The sequence below is a fragment of the Monodelphis domestica genome, chromosome 5 (genome assembly GCF_027887165.1).
Source record: "Monodelphis domestica isolate mMonDom1 chromosome 5, mMonDom1.pri, whole genome shotgun sequence".
In the NCBI taxonomy this organism is placed as follows: domain Eukaryota; kingdom Metazoa; phylum Chordata; class Mammalia; order Didelphimorphia; family Didelphidae; genus Monodelphis; species Monodelphis domestica.
Genome location: NC_077231.1, coordinates 113,085,574 through 113,112,977, shown reverse-complemented (window position 1 = coordinate 113,112,977; position 27,404 = coordinate 113,085,574). Strand labels below are relative to the sequence as shown.

General features: G+C 40.2%; 1 protein-coding gene across 8 annotated transcripts in view; it reads left to right on the top strand.

Annotated features, from left to right (window-relative positions):
• LOC103101525 (maestro heat-like repeat-containing protein family member 1) overlaps positions 1-27,404 on the top strand; it is an 82,971-nt gene that overhangs the window by 45,591 nt on the left and 9,976 nt on the right. For 2 of the 8 annotated variants that reach the window (XM_056799100.1, XM_056799096.1), the window contains 8 exons: positions 23-172; positions 1,064-1,218; positions 2,081-2,297; positions 3,095-3,288; positions 7,098-7,235; positions 7,456-7,603; positions 8,688-8,828; positions 16,586-16,759. In XM_056799100.1, coding sequence (XP_056655078.1) covers positions 23-172; positions 1,064-1,218; positions 2,081-2,297; positions 3,095-3,288; positions 7,098-7,235; positions 7,456-7,603; positions 8,688-8,828; positions 16,586-16,759 — 1,317 coding nt within the window. Of the gene's footprint in view, positions 1-22; positions 173-1,063; positions 1,219-2,080; positions 2,298-3,094; positions 3,289-7,097; positions 7,236-7,455; positions 7,604-8,173; positions 8,829-16,585; positions 16,760-20,956; positions 21,538-27,404 lie in introns of those variants that run through there. The other 6 variants (XM_056799101.1, XR_008912173.1, XM_056799098.1 and 3 more) reach the window with 6 other exon arrangements.

The following is a 27,404-nucleotide window of genomic DNA, read 5'->3' as shown; positions in this document are numbered from 1 at the left end:
GCCTTTGTCCACTCCATTACAGGCTTTTGCAGAATACTTCAACCCAAAGGAGCTCAGCAGCCTAGTATTGGCTGCCATGGAGGGTTTAACTGACAACAGGGCCAAGATCTCTCTGGCTTCAGGGAAACTTGTGAGTGCTCTTCTAGAGGAGAGAGGGAAAGACATGTTAAAGGTAATGTGAAAGAGCATGAGTCTGAGTCACTAACAACTCACTATAGGATTTGAGAGAGACCTTAATTTCTTCCGTTTCCTTCTCATCCCAAGCCCTGCCCAAAGTCCCTTCTTTTTGGACTTCAATTCATTCATTTCTCTAGTGTTCTGTGATTCTAAAGTGGGATCTGGATGCCAAATGTTTTGTCACAAAAAAGCAGTAAGTTATGTTGGAGATGGCTACTGGGACACTTGGCATCCACTAGAACAGGGGTCCCCAAACTATGGCCCATGGGCCACATGCGGCCCCCTGAAGCCATGTATCTGGCCCCCACTGCACTTCCAGAAGGGGCACCTCTTTCAGTGGTGGTCAGTGAGAGGAGCACTGTATGTGGCAGTGGCATCGCACATATACAGTACTACTTCCGGTGACATAATCCTTTGCGGGGTGCCTTAGAACAAGGCTCCATGTAAAGGATTATGTGACTGAACACCTGAATGGTCCTTGGAATCCTTCTTATATCCCAGACCCCATCCCATAGTCCCTTAGATTGTGGGCTGGGTGTAGACAACCTGAAGTAGTTTTAGGATGCCAAGGTTTATGTAAGTGGCTCCTGAACAATCTTTGGACTTCTTGGGTTTTAGAGTTGTAGGAGGGATGTTCCATAAGGTGCGCATGGGCGCCCATATTGCATGGGGGTGTTAAATGTTAACCATTGCTAATCTGCTTTTTGGAGCTCAGGATTCCTACTCCAGGTGAGGGAAAGGGGAAGAAGGAGGAGGTCAGAAAGGGGAGAATTGTGTCTACACCCCTTAGTGATTGGGAAACAGGGAAAGGAAGGATGGGATAGTGGTCTTAGATTGGGAGGAAGTGAGTAATTAGATTTCTCTGCCTTCCTTTCCCAATTTTTAGGTTGATCAAATTGTTGATAGCATCTATGATAAATTGAAATTCCAGTTGGAACCAGCCACAAGAATGGAGTTACTGCAAGCCATCTGTTCACTTGCAGGCAACAACACCTGCAATGTAATGCCTATGCTGCTGAAGCGTCCACTTCCTTGGGAAAAGTAACTATTCCTTAGCTCCCTCACCCTAATTGCAACAGAAGCTATAGGATGAGGCTTGGAGGGTTTAAATGACTTGCACAAGGTCAAATATATCCATCAATTCAATGAACACTTATTATGTGGCTGTTTTATATGAGGCACTGTCCTAAGTGAAGACAAAAACCAATAGTCCTTACACTCGAGGAGTTTTTAGTCTACCATTTCCCCAGGATACAGACTTTCATTCCTTTTGTCCAAAAGCAGCTCCTTGTAGAAAGCAAGCATATACAGTGGCCTCCTAATCTCAGATCTCTCACTCTCTTGGGTCCTCTTTATGACTTCTGCTCCTTTCTTCTTAAATAATAATAATAATTTACATTTAGCTTGTATCTTGAGGTTTGCAAATTGATTTCTTGTGAGGTAGATAGTGCTACTTTTTGCAGATGAAGACTCTGAGCTTAAGTGATTCATAGTGAACATCAGAGGCAGGATAGGAATTTAGGTTTCTTAATTCTAGTTTTAGTGCCTTTTTCACTACACTATAATAAATGGTTTTTATACTGTGTGTAGGGTGATGCTGGTAGAATATAGTGTAAGAGGCAATATAGTGTAAAGGGCAAGCTAACAGTGAATAACCAAGTATTGTACCCAACTAACATGAACCAATAAAAGTTAGTCAGATTATCACAAATTAAGATTAAGCCTAGTCTTTCAATTACCCATATCTGATTCTATTTTAAAGTATGTAGTCCCAGACCATAAAATGTTATATTGTTTCTTTCTATATACAATGCTACCTTGGGTTAGTCTCCTTTTTTTCTCTAGTCCCTTGACCATTTTCTCCAAAAACCAGGGCCCCTTTTTTGCTCCCTCCCCTCATCAGGGCTCCTCCTCATGGGTCTGGGGCCAGCTCTGGGAGTATAGCCATCAGGTCGCACAATTTATGCATCCCTGGATCCTGCAGAATCAACATGGAACTATGGAGAGTTTTTGGCACCAAGAGGAAGACCACAATCAACGTCCTCCAGATGCTTCTATCTATCTTGGAAGAGAGGCGCTATAAGCAGAGCTACCAGGAGATATCTTTCCGTCATGTGGCGGTTAGTTGAAGGGATGAAGGTCAAGGAGGAAGCAAAAGAGGGTGGGAGATCATTCTTCAGGGAAATGGTCTACATGTGCCAGGAGAAGAAGCTGAACTAGGAAGAACAGCCAGGAAAGAGGGAAAAAACACAGAAAGGGAGTAAGTCTTAGAATCCCATCAGTTAGAACCTGAAGAAATGATAACCTGGTTTATGAAGAGATCTACTTCTAGTGTTGTTTGCCTTTTAAAAGAGTCCTTATTGTCTCCTCAGAATCCCTAAAAGGTATAATCATTAGTATTTTACAAGTGGGCACAGAGAATAAAGTTGCATTTGGCTCGAAATCACAAAGCAAGTTAATAGCAGAGCAGGTCACTGATATCTAGGTTTCTTGACCCTGTGATGACGAATCAAGGTCTAACCAGGGTTTGGGGAGACAAGGGGAAGAGATAATGGTGACTAGGAAATGGAATTAAGGAAGTCTTCCCAAAAGCTATTCCCCCACCCACATTGGGCAGCTCACATTTTAGGCTGGAAAAGAAAAAAAGCATGAATATGTTTTGTTCTTTTTTCCTGCCAGGAAATAGGTAATAGTCTATTCAGCCTGGTTCTTCATCTCTAAGCTAAGTAATGGTGAGGGCTAGACTTTGTGGATGAGTGAAATAGTGGGAAGAAATGAGAACCTATGCTTGCAAATGGAAGAAAATCAGAAAGAGTTTTCTAACTGAGCATATGCTTGGCTGACTCTCTCCCTCCCCTTCCTGAACCTCATCTTCCTCTCAATCTCATCCCTCCCAATTATACTTGTCTCACCCCAGGTGACCTGTGCCCTGTGCGAGATGTTGTCAGGGACAGAGTCCAGGCTGGCTGTGCTGGAGTTCTGCCCCCGGCTTCTGCTGGCTATCCTAAATCATTTATATTGGGTGATTGAGCAGAATGTCCCCCAGAATATGGTGGTGTACTGTAAGGAGGACATCAGAGGCACCAAGACCATGATCCTTGATCCTGTCAGGTAGGCTTCCCTCTGGGGTGTGGGAGAAGAAAGTCTGATCATATGTTGGTTACTCAGGACCCAGAGGAAGAAAAGAAGGACTTCTTGGTGGAGTCACAGTCTAACAGGGAAATAAGACAGTAGGGTCTGTAGCCTAATATTCCTTACTACTGAGGTATTCTGGCATTCGAACAGACTCACGTGAGCCTTTGAGGCAGCTGATAGAGTGCTGTAATCAAGAAGACCAGAGTTCAAATCCAGTGTTAGATATTTTACAAACTGTGTGATACTGTCACAGGACATTTACTTTCTGTCTGAATTTCCTCAGTTAATAAAATGGGGATAATAACAGCACCTATTCCTCAGGGTTTGTTGTGAAGAAGAAATAAGATCATATCTGTAAAGCTCTTAATACAGAGCCTGACACCTAAGAGCCATTTAATAAATACTTATTCAGTTTCCCTTCCTTTATATACTCCATCCACAAAGACATTTTTGGATTCTCATGTTGAATCACCTCTCTTCTTTTCACTCCTCTGTCTATATCAGGACCATTTACATGACTACATTTGACAGTTATTCACATTCACACATGGTCATGAGAAGTCTTTGACATCCTGACACAGACCCAGGTTTATTTTCATTATCTGCTATGTGCCCTCCTCCCCAACCACCACATGGAAACTCTGACACATTAAATTAGAATGACTGTGTTGATGTAGTTTCCCCTACTTCTACCCCATCCTGGTATTTAGAGTTGTCACTGATTTCTGTCCAAAGTTCTACAGTGCACAAGTAATGACCTCTCTGGGTCTCGGTGTCCTTATCTACCAAACAAGGGAATTGGGCTAGCTGATCTCCATCCATGGTTCTTTGGAGGTGGAACAGTCTATGATTTGAATATTGGGTAGATAGCACCTCACAGACTTGGCTGGAAGTAGAGGCTGTGAGGAGGTCAGAAGGGGCCATAGAGATCTCTCTGGCCTCTGGGGAGAATTATTTAGCTACTCTTGGACTCCATTTTATTTAGATTAGAAGACCTTTAAAATCCTTTACAATTTTAAAAGTCTGATCCTAATAAGCTAATTTTGTAATTCAACTCCTTCATTCTACTGAAAAGGACATTGAGACCCAGGTGGTTTAAATGACTTGCCCAAGATGAAATAAGCAATAAGCAGATCCTGAAGAATCATAAACATATTGAAAGAAAAATAGCACCTGAGCTGAGCCTTGAAGTATCTATAAGGATTTTCAGAGGTAGAAGTGAAGAGCAAGTGAATTCCAGGCAGGCGAGATAGCTTATAGAAAAGCTTAGAGATGGAATCCTGAGTTCAGGCCTATTGTCTGGAAGGGGAAGATAGGATAAGGAGTAATATAAATCAAGGCTAGGGTGGAGTTAGATTGCGGAGGATCTGAAATGCCTTGTTCAAGACATTTTTTTCTGAAAGGCATAAAAGTCTAGATACTATATATTTTAGCATTTCCATGTTACAGATGAGGAAACCAAGGCTTGGAAGAGGTAAGTGAGTTTTCCATTATCACATAGCTGGCCAGGCTCAGGGGTTGGATTCAAACTCAAATTTCTTTGGTCTTGAGGTCCAGTGCTCTTCAGTTAAAAGACTTTTACAAATAGCCCAAGTGAATGAGAATTGCAAATCGTCTGAAGAACTATTTCTTTGAGTTCCAGAAGTTTTAAAATAAGAAGACTTGATCAATTTCTCCTTCCCATTTAAATTCTTGGATTTGTTGGCAAAAAGTTTCTCCAAAGGAGTGATTTTGTTATAAATTAACAGCTATTCCAAGGAAGGAGAAAGGAACAAACTTGTTCATAAGACTAAGATGTCCAGATAAGCTTTATTTGAGCTTTACTGTGTATAGCTGAATAAGGACTCAGTAGAACTAGAGATGGAAGGGAGAGGTTATAGTCCACCAAGTTGATATTCAAGTAATATGGAAATAGGTATCAAGTGATAACATTTGGACAACCCAGTGGAATTGCTCATTGGCTCTGGGAGGGGGGAGTAAAGAGGGGAGGGAAAGAAAATGAATCATGGAAATATGGAAAAACATTTAAAAATGAAAATTAAAAAAAGAGCTACAGAAAAAATTGTCATTCAAGGATGATGTGGCCATTCCTAAAACAGTTCTCAGCTTTCCTCTCTTGTAGTCCCTTGTAGAGAAAAAGTCCCATCCATGAAATGTACTAAGGATGCTTCCTTGTTTGGGGGATATTTCAGGGTGGCAGTTGGTGGGGGAGCAAGATGAAATCTGTTGACTGTTACAGATCCATCCTTTGAGGTCTTTGAGTATTGTAGTAGGTTGAGGGCCAGGAAAGGTCTAATAAATTATGCTGAGAAGGTGAGAGATTTGTACTGGACAGGAAGCTGGCCTCAGAACCAGGAAGATCTGGGTTCAGTTCTTACTGACACAAGTTGGCTGTGTGACCTGGACAAGTTACTTCACCTCTCAGCATACCAGCCAATTCTTTAAGATTAGAAGTTGTGGAGAATAAGCCAACCTTCCTGAACAGAGGAGATGCTTTGCTAGAAGCTCCCTATATCAATGAGATCACAAATCTAATCTTATCCCTATCATCCCAAGTGCTATGAGATCCTTTGAGCTCAGAGGGACAACTACCTTGAAGTCATAATTAGGGAGACTAGAATTGCTTCTTGAGTCATTTAGTAATAAAAAAAAAAAGGATAAGGAGCAGAAAGTCAGGAAGATGAGTTCAAATTTAGCCTCAGACACTGTGGGACCTTGGTTGGACAAGTCACTTAATCTCTGTCTGAGGATAATAATAATACCTATAGCCCAAGGTGGTTGTGAGGATAAAATGAGGTAATATTTGTGAAGCTTTTAGTATAGTGTGTGGGCATAGTGGGTGCTATATAAATGCTAGCTATTACTATTATTATTAAAACTACATAAAGAAGGCAGCTAGGTGGCTCAGTGCATTGAAAGCCAACCTGGAGAGGAGAGGTCTTGGGTTAAAATCTGACCTCCCCTTCCTAGCTGTGTGATCCTGGCAAGTCACTTACCCCGCATTGCTTAACCCTTACCACTCTTCTGCCTTGGAACCAATACACAGTATTAATTCTAAGGCAGAAGATACGGTTAAAAACAAAAACAAAAAACTGCATAAATGAACAGGATAGTAATCAATCAGTGTGCCAGAATATTCCCAAAGAGATCTATCCCTAGCCATTGTTAGGGGCATGATGGTCTCTCATCATTTTCCCAAATGAACATTTCCTTTGGGATTCTATGTATGAATCCCATCTCAGACTCTATAGGGAATGGGGCAGGGTGGTGGTGGTGGAATAAACCTTCAATATACAACTAATATGATGCCAATATAGAGAAAAGGTCTAAACTATTAACATAATTACATACAAATGTGAGAAGGCAGGTATTTATTCTTTAGTAAGTAGTAGTAATTAATTTATATTCCCAGAGGAAGAGTGCCATTTTTAGTTATCAAAATTTTTAGGAGTAAACATATTCTTAAATATGTAATAAAAAGGTTCATAGCAATAAAACAGATATAACAGATTGTACTGAATAAGGGAGATAGAATGTTCAAAGGAGTAAACATCTAGAGAAGATGGGATTAAAGTCATAAAGAGAGAAGTTGGCCTTCCCCATGAGTGACAAGAGCAAAGGAAAGAATGGGGGCTCATGTGGAGCAGGGAAAGAGAGAGCTCACAACTGACCCTTATTTATCTAGATTTTCTGAAGTTATCTCTTGAGGTTCACAGAATGTGATCAGGCAGTCACTTCACATCCCTTCTTCCTCTACTCTTCATGGATCCATCCTGGGCTTACAGTTGTGCATTGGAAGCTATCAAGACCATGTTGATAGCTGCTGAGTATTATGATGTTGTGTCCTATGCTGACCAGCACCGTGGCTGGGATCTATTATCCAGTCCCAAGTATTACTACATGGGAATCATTGAGTTAACAAGGTGAGAATTGGTCCTCAATACCTTTGACACCATCCTGGCCAACTCCCTTGCCACTACTATTCCTCTCCGCTATCTGAACCCCAGCCATTCTTGATTCTCCTCTCCCTTGATCCCAAGGCTCCTCATCTTTCAACTCCCCACCCCTCCTATTTCCCAGTCCTTATTATATTTCCCAGCCACCTTCCAGGATGCCCTGCTTCCTTACCCTCCCCACCCCCAGCAACCCTTGGACTCCTGTGTCCCATCCCAGTGGCATAGTGAGGAACTGTGACTCCAGTATTCTGCATCGAGTTATGGACCACGTCAAGCCACTCCTGTACAGTATGGATGATAGGCAGAAGGTCATGGCTAGGGCTTTGTTTGTCCAGGTAAAGGGGATGGGATGGGATGGGGCTGGGGAGAGGAGGGAGAAACAGCCTGGTCTTTTTGGAGGGAAATTTTGGTCTCAGAATCTGGGAAGTTCTTCCTACCTAGCTGACTCCTTATTAGCCTATTCTAGTCCATATGTGGATTCAACCCTTACCTTGATCCCTGGTCTGTTCCCACTCTGGGAACCCATCTATTTTCCTCTAATCAAGCGCTTAGAGGTTCCATTGCCTTAGGTATCCCTTGTGCATTTACTTCTTGTGCTTTTCCCACATTTTTCTACATTCTCCTTTAGTTCTAGGCCTTGGTTTACTTAAATTTCCTGATTCTTTGTTGGGTAGGGGAGGGAAGGAAAAAGGGAATTAAAACATCTACACCAGGGTTCCTTTCCCTGAATGGTAGGATTATGGCTGGAAGAGGCAAGAATGTATAGACAAAATCCCAGTTTGAAGTGGGGTGTTTATGGATGACTAGTACTTCTGGTGTGAGGACTTGCCAAGCATTTTTCAGGGCTGCTCATCTATCCACCTCTTGTGTCTATCTTTCATCCAACTCTCACCTGTGGCTTCAAGAAGCTATAGCATGCACAGTGGCCACACACAGATGGGCTAAGCCAGGCTGAGGTTTACCAACAGGTCTCAGGTCCCTTGGTAAGTTAGGGGGAGGTCTACCCTGAGCATGAAGGCTTCCCTGGCAGAATGGGTGGAGGAGAACAATTTGTTCCAAAGATTAGGAAGGCAGCTAAAGCTGGTGCTGTGGAGCATCTATCTAGAGCTTGGTCATACATTGAAGATGCCAAGGTCCTCCACTGCATCCCAGGCCATCTACAGCCATCTTGACTTTTGTCTCTCCCCTGGACTTTAATGAATCTGGAAGAGAGAGTGAGGATGATGACTTTGTGGGACTCTGCCTCACTTAAATCCAGTTCACACTTGAGTCAAGACATCACCCCAAGATGGCATTGGTGGTCCTCTTTGAAATGAAAGATGCACAACTGGACTAGAGACGTAGTTGTGCTCTGGGCCAGGTTTGGGGCCATGTAGCCTTCTCCCTCTCCTTCCTATACCTACCTGTTTTTCTTTGCAGCTCCTGTGGCACCAGTCAGTGGCCCTGACCTTTGGGGAAAGCTTCCTGAGTCACCTAATTAAGTGGATCCATGAACCCAATGTCATCATGCAAGAGATTGGACTCCGGGGAATCAGTAACCTGGTACTACACCACGGGCAGGTGAGAGAGATCGGAGTAAAAGAGATGCATTTCAAGAAGAATTCCCAGCTGAAGAAGCTTTCAGATATGGAGTGGGAACAGAGTACGAGAGAGATTCCTAGTGACTGGGTAAAAAAAAATTGGGTTATAGTTTTGGATTAAGATTAAGGAAACTGTTATTTAACCACTAGATGAAAAGTATGTCAGGCTCCAGATATTGGGATCTAGTGGAAAAGACAATTAATAGGAGGCCTGGGTTCCAATACCAGTTCTTTTTCCCCCCCTTAATGAATAATTTTGATTTAATTAAATGAAAAAGGTTTTGTACAAACAAAAACAATGCAACCAAGATTAGAAGGGGGAAACAACAAAGTGAGAGAAATTATTTTTGTTTATTTTTTTCTTTTTTTGGGGGGGTTGGTTTTTACATTATTTTTTTAGAATATTTTTCCCATGGTTATGTGATTCATGTTCTTTCTCTCCCCTTTTCCCTCCCCACTTCCAGAGTTAACAAGTAATTCCACTGATTTATACATGTCTTATTACTCAAAACCCATTTCCATATTATTTATATTTGTAATAGAGTAATCTTTTAAAAACCACAAACCCAGGGTAGCTGGGCGGCTCAGTGGATTGAGAGTCAGGCCTAGAGATAGAAGGTCCTGGGATCAAATCTGGTCTCTGATACTTCCTAGTTGTATGACTCTGGGCAAGTCACTTGACCCCTATTGCCTAGCCCTTACTGCTCTTTTGCCTTCTAAGGCAGAAGGTAAGGGTTTTTTAAAAGCCCATAACTCCAAATCCATATAACCAAGTGATAAATCATGTTTTTCTTCTGCATTTCTACTCCCATAGTTCTTTCTATAGCTGTGGATAGCATTTTTTAATAAGTTCCACAGGATTGTTCTTGATCATTGCATTGCTATTAGTAGCAGAGTCCATTACATTAGATCATCCCACAATGTTTCACCTTCTGTGTACAATGTTCTCCTGGTTCTGCTTATTCACTCTGCATCAGTTCATAGAGGTCTTTCCAGTTCTTATAGAAATGAAGCAGTTTATCATTCTTTTCAGCACAATTGTATTCCATCACCATTATATACCATAATTTGTTCTGCCATTCTCTATTTGAGGGATACCTTCTTATTTTCCAATTTTTTGCCACCACAAAAAGCAGGGTTATGAATATTTTTGTACAAACATTTTTTTATCTCTTTGGGGTAGAAATCTAGTAGTGGTATTGCTGGATCAAAGGGCAGGCATTCTTTTAAAGCCCTTTGGGCATAATTCCAAATTGCCTTCCAGAATGGTTGGCTCAGATCACAACTCTACCAGCAATGCATTGGTGTACCAATTTTGCCACATCCCCTCCAACATTTACTATTTTCCTTTACTGTCATATTGGCCAATCTGCAAGGAATGAGATGGTATCTCTGAGTTGTTTTGATTTGCCTTTCTCTAATTAGGAAGGATTTAGGACACTTTTTCATGTGCTTACAGATAGTATTGATTTCTTCATCTGAAAACTGCCTATTCATATACCTTGACTATTTGTCAGTTGGGGAATGGCTTGATTTCTTGTAAGATTGACTTAGTTCCTTATATATTTGGGAAATTAGACCTTTGTCAGAGAATTTTGTTATAAAAAATTTCCCCCCAGTTTGTTGTTTCCCTTCTAATCTTGGTTGCATTGGTTTTTTTTTTTTTGGTACAAAAACCCTTTAATTTAATATAATCAAAATTATTCATTTTATATCTTATAATGTTCTCTAACTCTTGCTTGGTTGTAAATTACTTCCTTTCTCATAGATCTGACAGGTGTATTATTCTATGTTCACCTACTTTATTTATGATTTCACTTTTCATATTTAAGTCATTTACCTATTTTGAATTTATCTTAGTATAGAGTGTGAGATGCTGATCTAAACCCAGTTTTTCCCATACTGTTTTCCAATTTTCCCAGCAGTTTTTGTCAAATAGTGAGTCCTTCCTTCAAAAGCTGGAATCTTTGGGTTTATTGAACACTAGCTTGCTAAGGTCATTTACCTTAATGTTTCATCTTAATTAATTAGTAAATAATAATTAATTATATATTAATATTGTAATAATATATAATTGTATAATATCTAAATATATCTAAATAATTAATAATAATAAATTAATTAATTGATTTACCTTAATAAAATAGGAGCCTATTTTATTGATCCATCCTTCTATCTCTTAGCCAGTATCATATTTTTTGATGATCACTGCTTTGTAGTTACAGTTTAAGATCTGGTACTGCTAGATTCCCATCCTTCACATCTTTTTTTTCCCTTGATATACTAGATCTTTTGTTTTTCTAGATGAACTTTGTTATAATTTTTTCTAATTCTATAAGAAAGTTTTTTTGGTAGTTTGATAGGTACGGCACTGAAAAGGTAAATTAGTTTAGGTAGGATTATTATTTTTATTATATTAGTTCAACCTACCCAGGAGCAATTAATGTTTTTTCCAATTGTTTAGATCTAGTTTTATTTGTGAGACAAGGGTTTTGTAGTTGTGTTCATATAATTCCTGAGTTTGATTTGGAAGATAAATTCCCAAATATTTTATATTGTCTAGAGTGATTTTAAATGGAGTATCTCTAACTCTTGCTGCTAAGTTTTGTTGGAAATATTTAGAAATGCTGATAATTTATGTGGGTTTGTTTTGTATCCTGCAACTTTGCTAAAGTTTTTTAGTTGATTTTCTAGGATTGTCTAGGATTCTCTAAGTATACCTTCATATCATCTGCAAAGAGTAATAGTTTAGTTTCTTCATTGCCTACTTTAATCCCTTCAATTTCTTTTCTTCTCTAATTGCTACCACTAGAATTTCTAATACAATATTAAATAATAGTGGTGATAATGGGCATCCTTGCTTTTCTCCTGATCTTATTGGGAAAGCTTGTGACTTATCCCCAATTGCAGATGATACTTGCTAATGGTTTTAAATATATACTATTTATTATTTTGAGGAAAGACCCATCTATTTCTATAGTTTCTAGTGTTTTCAATAGGAATAAGTGTTATATTTTGTAAAAGGCTTTACATCTATTGAGATAATCATGTGATTTCTGTAAGTTTGGTTATTCATATGGTCAATTATGTGGATGGTTAAACCAGTTAATGTTAAACCAGTCTTGCATTCCTGGTATAAATCCCACCTGGTCATAATGAACAATCCTTGTGATAACTTGCTGTAGTCTCTTTGCTAGTATTTTTTAAAAGATTTTTGCATCTATATTCATTAAGGAGATTGGTCTGTAGTTTTCTTTCTCTGTTTTGGTCTTCCTGGCTTGGGAATCAGTACCATATTTGTGTCATAAAAAGAATTTGGTAAGAATCCTTTTTTGCTTATTTTGTCAAATAGTTTGTATAGTATTGGGATTAGTTGTTCTTTAAATGTTTGATAGAATTCACTTGTGAATCCACCTGGCCCTGGGGATTTTTTCTTAGGGAGTTCCTTGATGGTTTGTTCAATTTCTTTTTCTGAGATGGGATTATTTAAGTATTCTATTTCCTCTTTTGTTATTCTAGGCAATTTATGTTTTTGTAAACATTTTCCCATTTCACCTAGATTGTAATTTATTGCTATATAACTGGGCAAAATAGCTCTTAATAATTGCTTCAATTTCTTCTTTATTACAGGTGAGATCACCCTTTTCATTTTTTACTACTGTTAACTCAACTCTTCTTTCTTTTTATTAGATTAACCAGTACTTAATCTATTTTATTTGTTTTTTTAAAAGTACTAGCTCTTAGTCTTAATTACTAGTTCAATAGTTCTTTTACGTTCAATTTTTAATACTTTCTCTTTTGTTTTTAGGATTTCCAATTTAGTTTTTATCTGGGGATTTAAAATTTGTTCTCTTTCTAATTTTTTAGGTAGCAAACCCAATTCATTGATCTCCTCCCTCTGTATTCTGTTGATATAGGCACTCAGGGACATAAGATTTCCCCTGAGTACTGCTTTGACTATATCTCATGGATTTTGATATGTTGTCTCTTCATTGTCATTCTCTTCAATGAAATCAGTAATTGTTTCTATCATTTGTTCTTTGACCCACCAGTTTTTAAGAATTAGATTATTTACTGTCTAATTAATTTTAAATTTGCCTTTCCATGAACCCTTATTAATTATAATTTTTATTGCATTGTGATCTGAAAAAGTTGCATTTATTATTTATTTCTGTTTTTCTGCATTTGTTTGTGATGTTTTTATGCCCTAGTACATGATTAATCTTTGTATTTATACCATGTGCTGCTGAAAAGAAGGTATATTCCTTTTTTGCCTATTCAATTTTCTCCAGACATCTTTTAGCTCTAATTTTTCTAACATTTCATTCATTTCCCTTACTTCTTCATATTTATTTTTTGGTTCATTTATCTAGTGTAATCAAATATGTAAGCTGAAGGAAACTACTACTGATTGAAATAGAGAAGGTGAACTGAGGGGAACCTGTTTCTTTACAATGACTGTTGTTCCCTGGATGGCTGTGACTAGAGAGGCTATTACAGGGACCTAATCCTGCTTATTGGTAATGGAGGTAGAACAGAAATGCTGAGGGATGCCACCACACAGGGATGCTGGCATACAGGGGACTGCTCTGGGGTCTACTCTGGGGTTTGCCTATTGATCCCTACTGATTGCTGATGGATCAATCTATTTCCTCACCTCCTTCCTCCCTCACTCCCTCCCTTAACCAACCTCTCCCTTTTGCCTCCCCAACCTCCCAAATCTTCTTGAAGCTTATGCTTCTTCCATCCCTCCTGAGTGAACTATAAAGATACTCCAGTTGCTTTCTCAGTTAGGGGTTTATTGGGATAACAGGATGGGAAACTGAGGTAAGAGGGATAAGGATTTCCCTAGACTATGGGGATAATTTTAGGAAGGTTTGACGAAGTATTCTAGTCACAAATTGTGACTCTGAGACAGTTAAGGAGATGTAGGACAACAGCACTTCAAGTTCTTCTTTCTTCTTCTTCACAAATCAGCCATATCTCTCAGCTTAATCCCAGAAAGAAACAAAGTTCAAAATCTCTCCTTTTCTCCTGGTCAGCTCAACTCTCTTATAGACCACCAACTCAAAAGCTTCTCAATGTCAATTTCAACTGCTCAGAGCCAGAGACAAAATCCAAAAACCAAGTCAGCCTTACAAAAGGTCAGCTTCAAACCTCCAGGGAGAGAGTGTGTGTCCTCCAGTCAGAGACCCAGAGACCAAAAGCTCAGTTTCTCCTCTCAGTGTGGCCAGCAAAAGCCTCCAGGAAAAACGTGACTTCCAGTCCCAGACACAGAGACCAAAATCTCCTCCCCCTGTCAGCTCAACTGCCACCAACCAGGGACACTCCATTGGAATCCTCTTTTGCATCTTGGTCCACAAGTTCTGCAAAATCTTTCTCATGTCTCTATCACACTAGTTCTGATAGGGGAATATTGAGGTCCCCCACTAATATGCTTTTACTAACTATTTCCTCCTTTAGCTCCTTTAGTTTCTCCTTTAAAAATCTGGATGCTATGCCATTTTGTGCATTAGTATTGATTTTCCTTTATTGTTTGTAGTACCTTTTAGCAAGATGTAATTTGTTTCTTTATCTCTTAATTAGATCAATTTTTACTTTAGCTTTGTCTGATATCATGAGCACTATTCCTGCTTTTTTAAATTTTAGATGATGCATAATAAATTTAATAAATAGCCTTTTACCTTGAATCTGTGTGTGTCAACCTGCCTCAGATGCGTTTCTTGTAAACAACATATAGTAGGATTTTGGTTCTTAATCCACTCTGTTATATGCTTCCATTTTATGGGTAAGTTCATCCCATTCCCATTCACAGTTATCATTACTAACTGTGTATTGGCCTCCATCTTATTTTCCCCTTTTGATCCTATACTATTCCCTTTCACTTTGTTCCTCCTTACCAATGTTTTGCTTTTTATCACCACCCCCAACTTCCTCCTCCCTCCAATTACCTCCCCCTTCCCTTGTCTCATTCACCCTCTACTTCTCTATAGGGTACGACAGAATTCTATACCCTAATGAGTATATTTGTTTTTCCCTCTCTGAGCCAGTTATGATGGGAGTAAATTTTAAACATTGCCTATCACCGTCCTTTTATTCCCCTCCCCATAATAAATTTTCATCTCTTTATATAATTTACCCCATTCTATCTCTCCCTTACCTTTTCTCTCAATGCAATCCTCTTTTTCATCCCTTGATTTTTTTTTACATATCATATCATCATAATCAGCTTACTTCCCCTCCCTCTTTCTAAGTAAATTCCTTCTATCTGTTCCACTACTAAGGATAATGTTTGAGAATTACAGATATTCTCTTTCCATATAGAAATACAAACAGAGGGCAGCTAGGTAGCTCAGTGGATTGAGAGCCAGGCCTAGAGACGGGAGGTCCTAGGGTCAAATCTGGCCTCAGACACTTCCCAGCTGTGTGACCCTGGGCAATTCACTTGACCCCCATTGCCCAGCCCTTACTACTCTTCTGCCTTGGAGCCAATACACAGTATTGACTCCAAGATGGAAGGTAAGGGTTTAAAAAACAAAAAGAAATACAAACATTTTGACTTTAATGAGTCCCTTCAATTTTCTCTTTCTTATTTACCTTTTTAGGCTTCTCTTGACCCTTGTGTTTGGGACTTCAAATTTTTTTGTTTAGGTCTGGCTTATTCCTCAAGACTGCCTGGAAATTTTCTATCTTTTTAAATGTCCATTTCCCCCATGAAAGAATATACTCAGTTTTGCTGAATAGATGACTCTGGGTTGTAAGCCTAGATCTTTCACCTTCCTGAATATCATATCCCATGCCTTCTGATCCTTTAAAATTACTTTTCTGCATACAATTCTCAATAACAAAACATTAATTCTAACAATATGTACTTTTCCTAAAGCAGTAACCATGAAATAACTCATCAAATGCAAATAAAGCTGGAAACATTTGAGATACTTTTTCTAATCATTGCCTAGAATTCTATGACCTTTTGTGCTAACAGTCCAATGAAAAAAAAAACCAAAACATTTATTTCAGATAATATTCACTTTTCATAACACATGAAATGTATAGTACCATAAATACTGTACAGAAAATACAATTCTTAAAACTAAAACATTTTTTAACCTGAATCTTCCTTTCAACTATGCCAGATGGTGGTGTGAGAGCACGGTACTGTATTGTTGAAAATCTTTCTACCTTGGCCACCCTCTGAAAACCAAAGGAGAGGTTGCTAGGACTTTAGTTGCTGCTGTCAGAAGATGCTGACACTGGTGGGGTCTTGGCAAAATCTTAAAGCCCAGAGGACTTGCACTATGCTTCAGGGGCATAATTGCAACACAAAACTTGAGTTTTAAAGGCAAACAATGAAAATATAAAATAAATGCACACAGGGTGACCAAGACCAGTGAAGTGCCTGTAGGATACCTGCTGCTCCACAAACTTGCCTGCATAGGGACTCATTTTTTTTCTCTACTATGCAAAGCCCCATTGATGGGCAGTTGCCCAAGTAAAAGTGAAAATGAGGTTACTGATAAAATCATGTGGATTCTTGAAATATAAACACTTGAACGTTGAGGACTGACTGTATTAATGAGTCGCTAAACTCTTGCTGTCTGTCAATCTCTCCAGCACCCAGGACTCTTGAGTTTTTAGTACTTTAGTAGTAGAATCTTCTTCCTTAAAATCCCTATTGCTGCTCTTCGTAGAACCCCTTGTCTTGGCTATTAATCATCTCTGCGTTCTTTCTTCCAGGAATCGACACTTGCATCTCTACTTCCAATCATTCAGAGCTTCCTGAAAGAGGAAGAATTGGTAGCAGTGCAGGCAGTGAAAGGTCTCCGTAACATCATCTGTTATACCCGAGGCAATGTGAGCAAGAAAGGCTTTTGCAGCATTTCCAGACAGCTACGACCCCTCATCAATGATGTATGTGTAACACTTGTAGGCTGTGTGACAAAGGACAGGTAGCCCGCGTTTAACAGGAATTTATAGATAGATCTAGAATGTCCCACTCCATAGCCAGGGGAGCCTGAAGTGCCCTCTTAGAAGGTATTAGGAAGATGATGCTATGGCAGGCAATCACTCTCTCACTCACACATCCTTAAGAGAAATGTGAGGCTTGGAATTATATCCCTCTTTTACTTGGAAGAGCTTTACAATCTAAAGCTATGATTTAAAAAATATTTATTGATTTAGAATATTTTCCCATGGTTACATGATTCATGTTCTCTCCCTCTTTTCTCTCCCGCCTCCTGGAGCTGACAAGTACTTCCACTGGCTTATATATGTATTACTGTAAAGCTATGGGTTTTGGGGAGTCCAGACTAAAAGTCGCTTTGGTCACTAAAAGCAGGAGAAGCCACCCTAGACCTAGAGGGTAATTTTATCTCGACTGGCTTAACTTCTCCTCCCACCATATGCTTATTATAGAAAAGATAATCACAAAGAGAAAGGAAAAATATTCATAAAAGGAAGCTATAGAATGGTTATTGGCAGGGTAGTGGAGTGGCTCAGAAGATAGAGAGCCAAGTCTGGAGATGGGAGGTCCAAATCTATCCTCAGATACTTCTTAGCTAGAGTCTGGACAAGTCACTTAACCCCAATTGCCTAGTCCTTTCAGCTCTTCTGCCTTGGAACCAATACTTACCATTGAGAAAGACAAAGTTTTTTTTGTTGTTGTTGTTTTCACTTGATACCTATTTCTATATTATTCATTTGTGCTATAGAGCAATCTTAAAAGGTTTTATTTTTTAAAAAGTTATTGGGGAGGTCATACAGATTAATTTGGACAAGAGAACACAAGAGTCAGGGAGTTAGAAGAGAGAAGAAATCTCAACTCAACAGGGGGAGAAAATGAAATGCATGCTTCTTAAAAAAGTGTTTTTTTATAACTTTTTCAAACATCATTATAGTTTTTCCTAGTATCTCTCACTTTTCCACTCCTATGAAACTTTCCCAAATAACAAATAGTATTTTTAAAAGATGAAAAGAGGAAAAATAAGCATAACTGATCAATATATCAAAAAAGTCTTAAAGTGAATACAGTATACAGTGCAAAGCAGTGGGGTAGGAATGTCTTCTCATAGCTATTCTTTTGGGCTATGTATATTTTTTATAATTTTGCAGTGTTTACTTTTTTGTGTCTGATTATTCTGTCCATTTTCATTGCTGTAGTAATTGTGTGTTTTATTTTCTTGGCTCTTCTTACTTGACTGCATCAGTTCATGTAAAGCTTTCTATTCCTCTCTGTATTCATCACATCTATCATTTATTACATTGTAAATATATTCATTAAATTCATGTATCACATTTTCTTTACCCATTCCTCACTCAATGGGCATCTACTTTATTTCCGATTCTTTGTTATCACAAAAACTGCTATTGTAAATATTTTGGTGTATAGGGGATCTTTCTTCTTATCATTGACCTCCTTGAGATATAAGCATAGTAATGGAATCTTTGGGTCAAAGAGCCTGGGTATTTTTGTCATTGTATTTGCATAATTCCAAATTGCTTTTCAATATAGCTGCACTGATTCATAGCTCTACCACCAGTGTACTAGTGTGCCTGTCTTTCCCAAATCCTTTTAACAATGATTATTACTATTTTTTGCCATCTTTGACAATATGCTAGATATGAGATTCATCTTTTTTCATTTAATAGTGAGCCTCAAATGTAAAGGAATGATAACCTTCAGATGCATCTTGAGTTCCTTTGCTCTTTGAAACACATTAGTGCATTCCTTCCTCTCATTTCTGATGGGTGAATAATAGTCTTATGTTATTCAAATTTCCCTTTCTTTATATTTGAAGTTATTTGTCCTGGTCACTTGCAGAATTTATTCTCAGTAGAATTGTTATATTTAACCACCAAGTACCTCGGTTCTTGCAGCATATAGCTTTTTTCTGGAGTTAATTTGTGGATTTTTTTTTTCAATTGACACTTTAATTTCTATGTTCAGAAGTTATAGGTAATTTTGTTATTTCTTGCATTATGGCATTCAGATTTTTTTGATTTGTCATGTTCTTTTAGGAGATCTCAAATTGTCTTTACGTCTACTATATTTAGATGAATATGTTTGGTTTATGTGGAGGCCGTACATTCTTTTAAAAAATTAATTAATTAAAATATTTTTCCATGGTTACACAATTCATGTTCTCTCTCTCCCCTCTTCTTTCCCCTGTAGGCCATAGTTTCTGTTAATATCATTGCTTTTTACTTCTTCTATATTTATCTTTTATATCAGCATGTTTGCATTCCCAATCAATTATTTTCTCTTGTCACCCAAGATTCATTTTTTTCTACCAATTATTTTTGCTGTGCATCTTGCTTTTACAATTCTCATTTCTCTTTTAAAGCATACAGAAACATCCTGCTGTGGTTCTAGGTTCTCTTGGGAGTCCACACGGTTCTCAGTCTCACTGTGTATTGTTTTATTTCCTTTTGTCTTGCAATATTTATTCATAGATGTCAGGACTCTTTCATCTAACTTGGAGGTCATATTCCTTTCTATTATTAAAATATTTCATGTTGATCTATATGCTTATGCTCAAGGTCTTTGACTGAGTTTTTATCTTCCTGATATTATTGATAATTTTAATATTTAAAAAATTTCCCCCTATTGCTCACTTTCTGACTTTTTCCCTTTTGAGGTTGTTTTTCTTGAGGAGTGGACCTCACAACCATTTCAATTTCTGTTATATTGGGAAATTCACATTTCAGGCCTCAGTTTCCTCTATTCCTCAATTCCCTGACAGAGCTCTGTTGTAGCACAGAGCACTATTGTTACAGCCTAAGCAAGCTTTTGTCCTGTGACTTGCTGTATTTCAGTGAGAGTAGGGGTGGTGGTAGTAGAGTTGAATTCTCTTGCAAGCCCTGGATAGGCACGTGCCACTCTGATGCTAAAGTATGGTGGGATGTGGAGGAAGTGGTAGGGAATTGCCTTCTCTGTTGTTAATTCATGAAATAGTTTTCTTGGTGGGGTTCTTGGTGTTATAGACTGCCCAGATAACTGACATTTCCTTATCTCTTGTTCATAACCCCTATTTTGTAGAGGTTTGTGAGATTATGAGGATCAGAACAAATGTCTAGACCTCTCTAGTGTTGGTCACATAACCTGAAAGTTCACCCAAGTAATCCACTCTTAGCATTCTCTGGGGATAGAGGCACTAGGACGCAAAGGACATTTTGAGGTACCATCTCCCCCCACATGCCTTTGGCTTACGGGGGCTTCTTGTCCACTCATCAAAAGCCATGCCTTGTCTTCTTTCTTGCTCTCTCTTTCTCTTCTACGTCTCTCTCTCAGAAATCTTTCATCTAATTGGGAGTCACATCTCCCTGTACTTCCACAGAATCACAGGACTCTCCGTTAGGGGAATTCTGAGCCCGCTTTGAGCATGGGGGAAGGATAATTTAAGTAAGATCCTGAGTCCCCAGCCAAGGTCAGGAGCACTGGGGATTAGGTACTAGAGATGAGCCCTGGGAACTGAATGGGGCTTCTGGGTCAGGATTCAGGCCATGATAGCCAAAGGAGTGAAGATGGAGGCCAAGGGCTGTGGAGGCCAGTCTGGAAAGGCTGGTGAACAACAGAAGGGAAACCTGGATCCAGAAGAACTGGGCAGAATATGCCCCAATACCCTTTCCTCCAAAATCTCGGATATATATATATATGTATATATATATATATGCATATATATATATATATATATATATATATATACACATATATATCTCCACATCTCTGTGTATACACACACACACACACACACACACACACACACACATTTGAAGCTCTTATTTCATAGAGTTGGTGCTGGACGTGACCCAGAGGTCATCTGCTTGTTTTACAGAGGAGGAAACTTCAAGATTAGAGAAATAATTGATTTATCCAAGGTCCCAGCGTTAGTGGCAGAGGCTGGCTTTGAATTCAGGTCTTTTGGTCCCAAAGCATGTGGTTCTTCCCACTACATCATGCACATGAGTAGTAAGGGGCTAGGGGGGAGGAGATGACTAAAGAGGAGGCTGTTTCCTGACTTATATCCCTGGGGCTAAATCAATTTGGGAATAGAAGTCCTGATCCTAGGAAATCATCTCCTACGAGGGCAATTTGGCTCTTTCCTTTAGTTCTACAACTCTACTCCATCTGGAGGGAAAGCATGGAGTTATGAGAAGGATGTCATCAAGGCACTGAAGAGAAGAGGACAGTGTTGGTTCAAAGGAAAGAATGCCTGCAAGAAAGGAGACAGATCGCCTTGGGTAGATCATATCACCCCTTTGGGCCTTGGTTTTCTCACCTTTAAATTGAGAGGGTGGGACTAGATGATCTCTTGGGTTTTTTTCCTAGCTCAGAAAATTTGAAGGCTTCTAGGGTGGAATAGAATGCCAACTCTGGAGTTGGGAAAAACTGAGTTCAAATCCATTCTTACTTACTAGCTATGTGAGCCTCAGCAAATCACATAATCTTGTTTGCCTCAGTTTCCTCATCTGTAAAATGAGTTAGAGAAGGAAATGGTAAATTATTCCAATATCTTTGCCAAGAAAAACCCAGATGAGGTCACAAAGAGTCAGACATGACTGAAAATATCTAAGCAACAACCTAAAGGATAGGAAATGGGGAAGAATCCTCAAATACCCAATTCAGAATTTTCTAGGCCTAGCTAACTAACTCTGCCATATTCCTACAATTTTGACCCTAAAAAGAATAATAAAAAACTGCTTCTTAATTTTGTTTGTTTGTTTTTTTTAAGTTAAAGATGCAGTTAGCTTGAGTCAGTGGGTTAAGAATACTGTACTTGGAGTAAAGAAGACCTAAATTAAAAATATCCTTCATTTGCTTTGTGACCCTGGGCAAGTCATTTAATCTCTTCTAGCCTCAATTTCTTCATCCATAAAATGGGAATTAAAATAAAATCTATCTTGCAGGGTTCTTGTGTAGAGTATCAAACAAGATAACATGTACAGAGCTTTGCAAGCCTTAAACTTTAAATTCTGGCTATTTTCATAACTACTATGAGTGTTCAGGGAGGGGTAGTATCTCTGTTATGGAGGGCTTGTCGTGCCCTCCTAGGGCAGCTCTCCAGCCTCTGACCCCCACCTGACACCCAGCTCTTACTTGTGGCTCTTAGTAGCTGCTAGCATGTGGCAGCGGCCACACCCCGGGCAACGGCGACAGGCTGGCTAAACCTTGTGAGGGTAGCCATCGGGTCGTCGACCCCTGGTGAACCAGGGCTTTGCTCACCCAGCATGTGAAGACTGCTTCGGCTGAACAGGCGGAAGAAACCAATAAGAAGGTTCAACAGCTGAGCTGGAGACGCAGCAAAGCACTGTGGAGTGCTTAGGGCGTGTTGGAGCACAAAAGACAACACGGCCATCCAATGCAGTTGAGAAAGTCTCCAGGTGTAAAGACTTTTTGTACCACTGGACCCAGGCTTCCAACGCTGAGAGAGTGGGACTGTCTCTGTGCATCGGCTTTTCCACTTAAATCTCTTTCACGCACAAGTATCTTTGTGCACACTCATCTATCTTAACCCCGTCCACCCTCTTCAAGACCTGCGGCGATGGGGGAGTGGCGACGCAACAGGTGGAGGTGACCACTGGCAGTTGTAGTCACGATCCTGCATGTAGGTGGCCCATGGACCAGTGGTCACTCGTCCCTGTAGGGTAGCAGCATCCTGGGCGACTGAGCAGCCCTCTCTAGGACAGCACTGCTCACCCTAATCAAGGGAGGGGACTAGAAAAGGTGTCCTAAACATTGCCTGCCCTACAAACACCCGGTCAGCACACCGCGGCTGGTGGGTCATCCCTTTAAGCGGTCGAAATCAAAGAAAAAATACAAAGAAACTCCTACTAGGCGCATGGAACATCAGGACATTACTTGACAGAATACCCCAAGACCTGAGAGAAGAACAGCTCTAATCGGTAAAGAACTGGCACGATATAACATCGACATCGCAGCCTTAAGTGAAACATGCTTACCAGAAGAGGGATCACTCAGTGAACCTACCACTGGATACACCTTCTTCTGGAAAGGTAGAGCCTCAAATGAAGACAAAATCCACGGTGTTGGCCTGGCTATCAAGACCAGTTTGCTCAAACAGCTGCCAGACGTGCCTGTGGGCATCAGCGAGAGGCTCATGAAGATGTTTGCCTCTCAGCAAAGACTGGTATGCCACAATCATCAGCGCATATGCCCCAACACTGACCAGCACAGAGGAGACCATAGAGCAGTTCTACTCTGGCCTGAGTGCCGTCCTGCACTCAGTGCCCACCAATGGCAAGCTGATACTACTGGGAGTCTTCAATGCCTACACTGGCCAGGACCATGAAAGATGGAAAGGAGTGCTTGGCAAACACGGCATGGGCAAAATGAACAACAACGGCCTACTGCTACTCAGCAAATGCTCAGAGTTCGAACTCACCATCATGAACACTGTGTTCAGAATGGTGAACAAATATAAAACAACGTGGATGTACCCACGATCAAAACAGTGGCATCTCATTGACTACATCATTGTGAGACATCCAGGATGTAAAGATCACCAGAGCCATGAGATTCGCTGAATGCTGGACAGACCATCCATTGGTTAGAGCAACGCTTCAAATGCGCATTGCGCCTCACCATCCAAAACACACCCAGACAGTTCGCGCATTTTACAATGTGAGTCTTCTTAGAGATCCATCTTATTTGCAAACATTCCAGTCCTGCCTGGACCATAAGATGTCTGCCAAGGGACCACTCACTGGAAGCATAACTGAGAAATGGAACCAGTTCAGAGACACAGTGAAGGAAACATCAAAGGCAGTCATAGGCCCGAAACAATGCAACCAACAGGACTGGTTCAATGAGAATAACACTGCTATTGAAGACCTATTGAGCAAAAAGAACAAAGCCTTTATGGAGTGGCAAAATAACCCAAACTCTGCTCCTAAAAAGGACAGATTCAAGTCTCCCCAAACCATGGCGCAGCATGAGATCAGGAAGATGCAAGACCGATGGTGGGAAAAAAAGGCAGAAGAAATCCAGTGTTTTGCTGATTTGAAAAACTACAATTTTTCAGTGCCCTCAAGACTGTCTACGGGCCATTAAAACCCACCACCACTCCCTTGCTATCCTCTGACGGTGACACTCATAAAAGATAAAAAAGGCATCAGCAACAGGTGGAAAGAACACTTCAGTCAGCTTCTCAACCGACCCTCTTCAGTCGACCAAAGCACCCTTGCCCAGATCCCCCAAAACCACACCATTGAACAACTTGATGTTCCTCCTCAATAGAGGAAGTCCAAAAAGCCATTAAACAAATGAGTGCAGGCAAGGCACCCGGTAAAGACAGGATCCCAACCAAGGTGTACAAGGCCTTAAATGGAAAGGTGCTCCAGGCATTCCACATAGTGCTGACCAGCATATGGAAAGAGGAAGACATGCCCCCAGAACTCAGAGATGCCTCCATTGTAGCCCTGTACACGAACAAAGGCGCACGAGCAGCCTGTGACAACTACAGAGGCATCTCACTACTCTCCACTGCTGGAAAGTGTTATACTCAACAGACTCCTGTCATCTGTTTCAGAGCAGAACCTGCCTGAATCACAATGTGGCTTCCAACCAGATCGCAGCACCATCGACATGGTCTTCACGGTGAGGCAAATACAGGAAAAATGCCTTGAGCAGAACCTGAGTCTCTACATTGTCTTCATAGACCTGACAAAGGTGTTTGACACAGTGAACAGGGACGCATTGTGGGTGATCCTTAGCAAGCTCAGTTGCCCAGCAAAATTCGTCAAACTGATCCAGCTCTTTCATATCGACATGACAGGGGAAGTCCTATCTGGTGGAGAGACTTCCGATCACTTCAATATCTCCAATGGTGTGAAACAAGGCCGTGTCCTCGCTCCAGTACTATTCAACCTATACTTCACCCAAGTATTACGACATGCTGTGATGGATCTAGACCTGGGCATCTACATCAAATACCAACTGGATGGCTCACTATTCGACCTTCGCCGCCTGACTGCAAAAACAAAGACAACAGAGAGACTCATCCTGGAAGCTCTCTTGGCAGATGACTGTGCTCTCATGGCCCACCAAGAAAATCATCTTCAAACCATTGTGGACAGGTTCTCTACCGCAACAAAACTGTTTGGCCTGACTATCAGCCTCAGCAAAACAGAGGTGCTGTTCCAACCTGCACCAGGGAGGCCAACTAACCAGCCATGCATTACAATCTATGGCACGCAGCTTTCTAATGTCAACACTTTCAAGTACCTGGGCAGCACCATCGCCAACGACGGGTCACTAGACCACGAGATTAATGCCAGGATCCAAAAGGCCAGCCAGGCACTCGGGCGGCTGTGCTCCAAAGTCCTCCAACACAGAGGTGTAAGCACTGCGACGAAGCTCAAAGTGTATAACGCAGTAGTCCTCAGCTCGTTCCTGTACGGTTGTGAGACATGGACACTGTCCCGGAAGCACATGAAGCAGTTGGAGCAATTCCACCAACACTCTCTCCGGTCAATCATGAGGATCCGATGGCAGGACCGAATCACCAACCAGGAAGTCCTCGACAGAGCCAACTCCACCAGCATCGAAGTCATGGTCCTCAAAACCCAGCTATGATGGTCTGGACATGTCATCCGCATGGAACCATAGCGAATACCAAGGCAGGTATTCTATGGTGAACTGTCAGCTGGACTCAGGAAACAAGGTCGACCAAAGAAAAGATACAAGGATCAGCTAAAGTCAAACTTGAACGGGATTGGCATTACACCAAAGCAATTAGAACTTGCTGCCTCTGACAGAAGCAGCTGGTGAACCCACATTAACCATGCTGCCACCACCTTTGAAGATGGAAAACGTCGACGTCTTGCCGCTGCGTGTGAACGCCGACACCAGGCCACAACCGCACCTCCCGTAACAACTGGCGTCCCATGCCCCATGTGCCACAAACTTTGTGCCTCAGCCTTTGGACTTCAAAGCCACATGAGGGTACATCAATAGATGATAATGCACAAAGACAATTGTCATTCTCGGTCACCGAGAGACTATCACTATACTATTATTAAGTTTGTTTAGTGTTTTTTACTGAGTGACATAAAAATATACTGCATCACTGATAAACCTTGTGTAATAATTAAAATATTAATTTAATAATATTTATATATTTAAATATATTTAAATAAATATAAAAATTAAAAATAATTAAAATCATGAGGCTGCTAGTAGCTTTATAACTTTATTAAATCAAAGTTGTAGTAGTAAAGAGAGGGAAAGGTAGGGAAGAGGTAGAGAGTTACTTAGCTTTCTACTCTATTGGCTGCCATGATGGATTGAAGCTCACCACCAAGAAGATTTCATCTAGCCTCCAGGCTCCATCCAGAAGACCCCCAAGACCACCTGCTCACTCACTTATAAGCAGTTTTCTCCACCCGCTAGCTCTCACACGTCACATCTCAGGAACCAACTATAGTTTCTTAATTTCCCTGGGCCGTCCAGGGGGGCAGGGCCTGTGGGATCAGTTTCCCATATTGTTGGTTCCTTGGTTCTTTAACTTCTTTTCTCTGACGGCTTATGTAGACCTGAATTTCTCAGTGGTTTTTGACCTTCAGGTCAAAACCTGAGAGTTTGAGGAGAGAGGACATTAGCAAAGCGACATAACAGAGAGGGAAATTCTCTTTCAACACTTGCTATCTGGGAACTCATAGGAGGCTTCCCCACACTCCAAACCTTTCAGGAAACTTCCAGTCTCCTAAATCAGATCATGAAATCCTTCATTTCTTTGTTCAGAAGAAAAATGTTATGTAAAACCCAGTGGAATTGCATGTTGGCTATGGGAGAGGGAGGGAGGAAGGGAGGGAAAGAACATGATTCATGTAACCATGGAAAATATTCTTAAGAAAGCAAAATAAAATAAAAATATTTTTTAAAAAGTAGAAAAAATTAATACAATTAACAGATCTTTTTGAAACTAAATCAAAATTTGGACAATAGTACAACTAAATTATTAGTACAACCCAATGGAATTGCTTGTCAGCTCTGGGAGTGGGGAGAGAAATGGGGAGGGAAAGAAAATGAAGCATGTAAACATGGGAAAAATGTTGGAAATAAATAAATGAAATTTTAAAAAATTAGTACAATTAGATTGCAATTATAAGCTTAAAACAAACATGCAATTTGAGGCTGAGAACACTGGGCTCATCAGTTAGTGGTTAATGGAGCAGCTGCTTGAGTTCAGGGTAAAAATTCCTGGTTTAGTCCCCTATTAGCTGTGTGAACTCTTTTTGCATTTCCTCCTCTATAGAATGGGATAATAAAACCTATATTTGTTAACCATCAACCTTAAGATAAATAAACATTTCAGATAATAATAATAATAATAATATGCTCCACATTTTTTAGGTACTTGATCCTAGGGTGCATACACTAAGAGCTAGGAGAGGCCCCAAAAGCCCCTCTAATAATTCCCAAGACAGTCTGTAAGAGAAACATACTGATGGCATTATGCAAAGTAAAATACAGAATGATGACTTTGTTATCGAATGAAGAGCTTGTTACTGACCCACCAAGACAGCGGGACATATA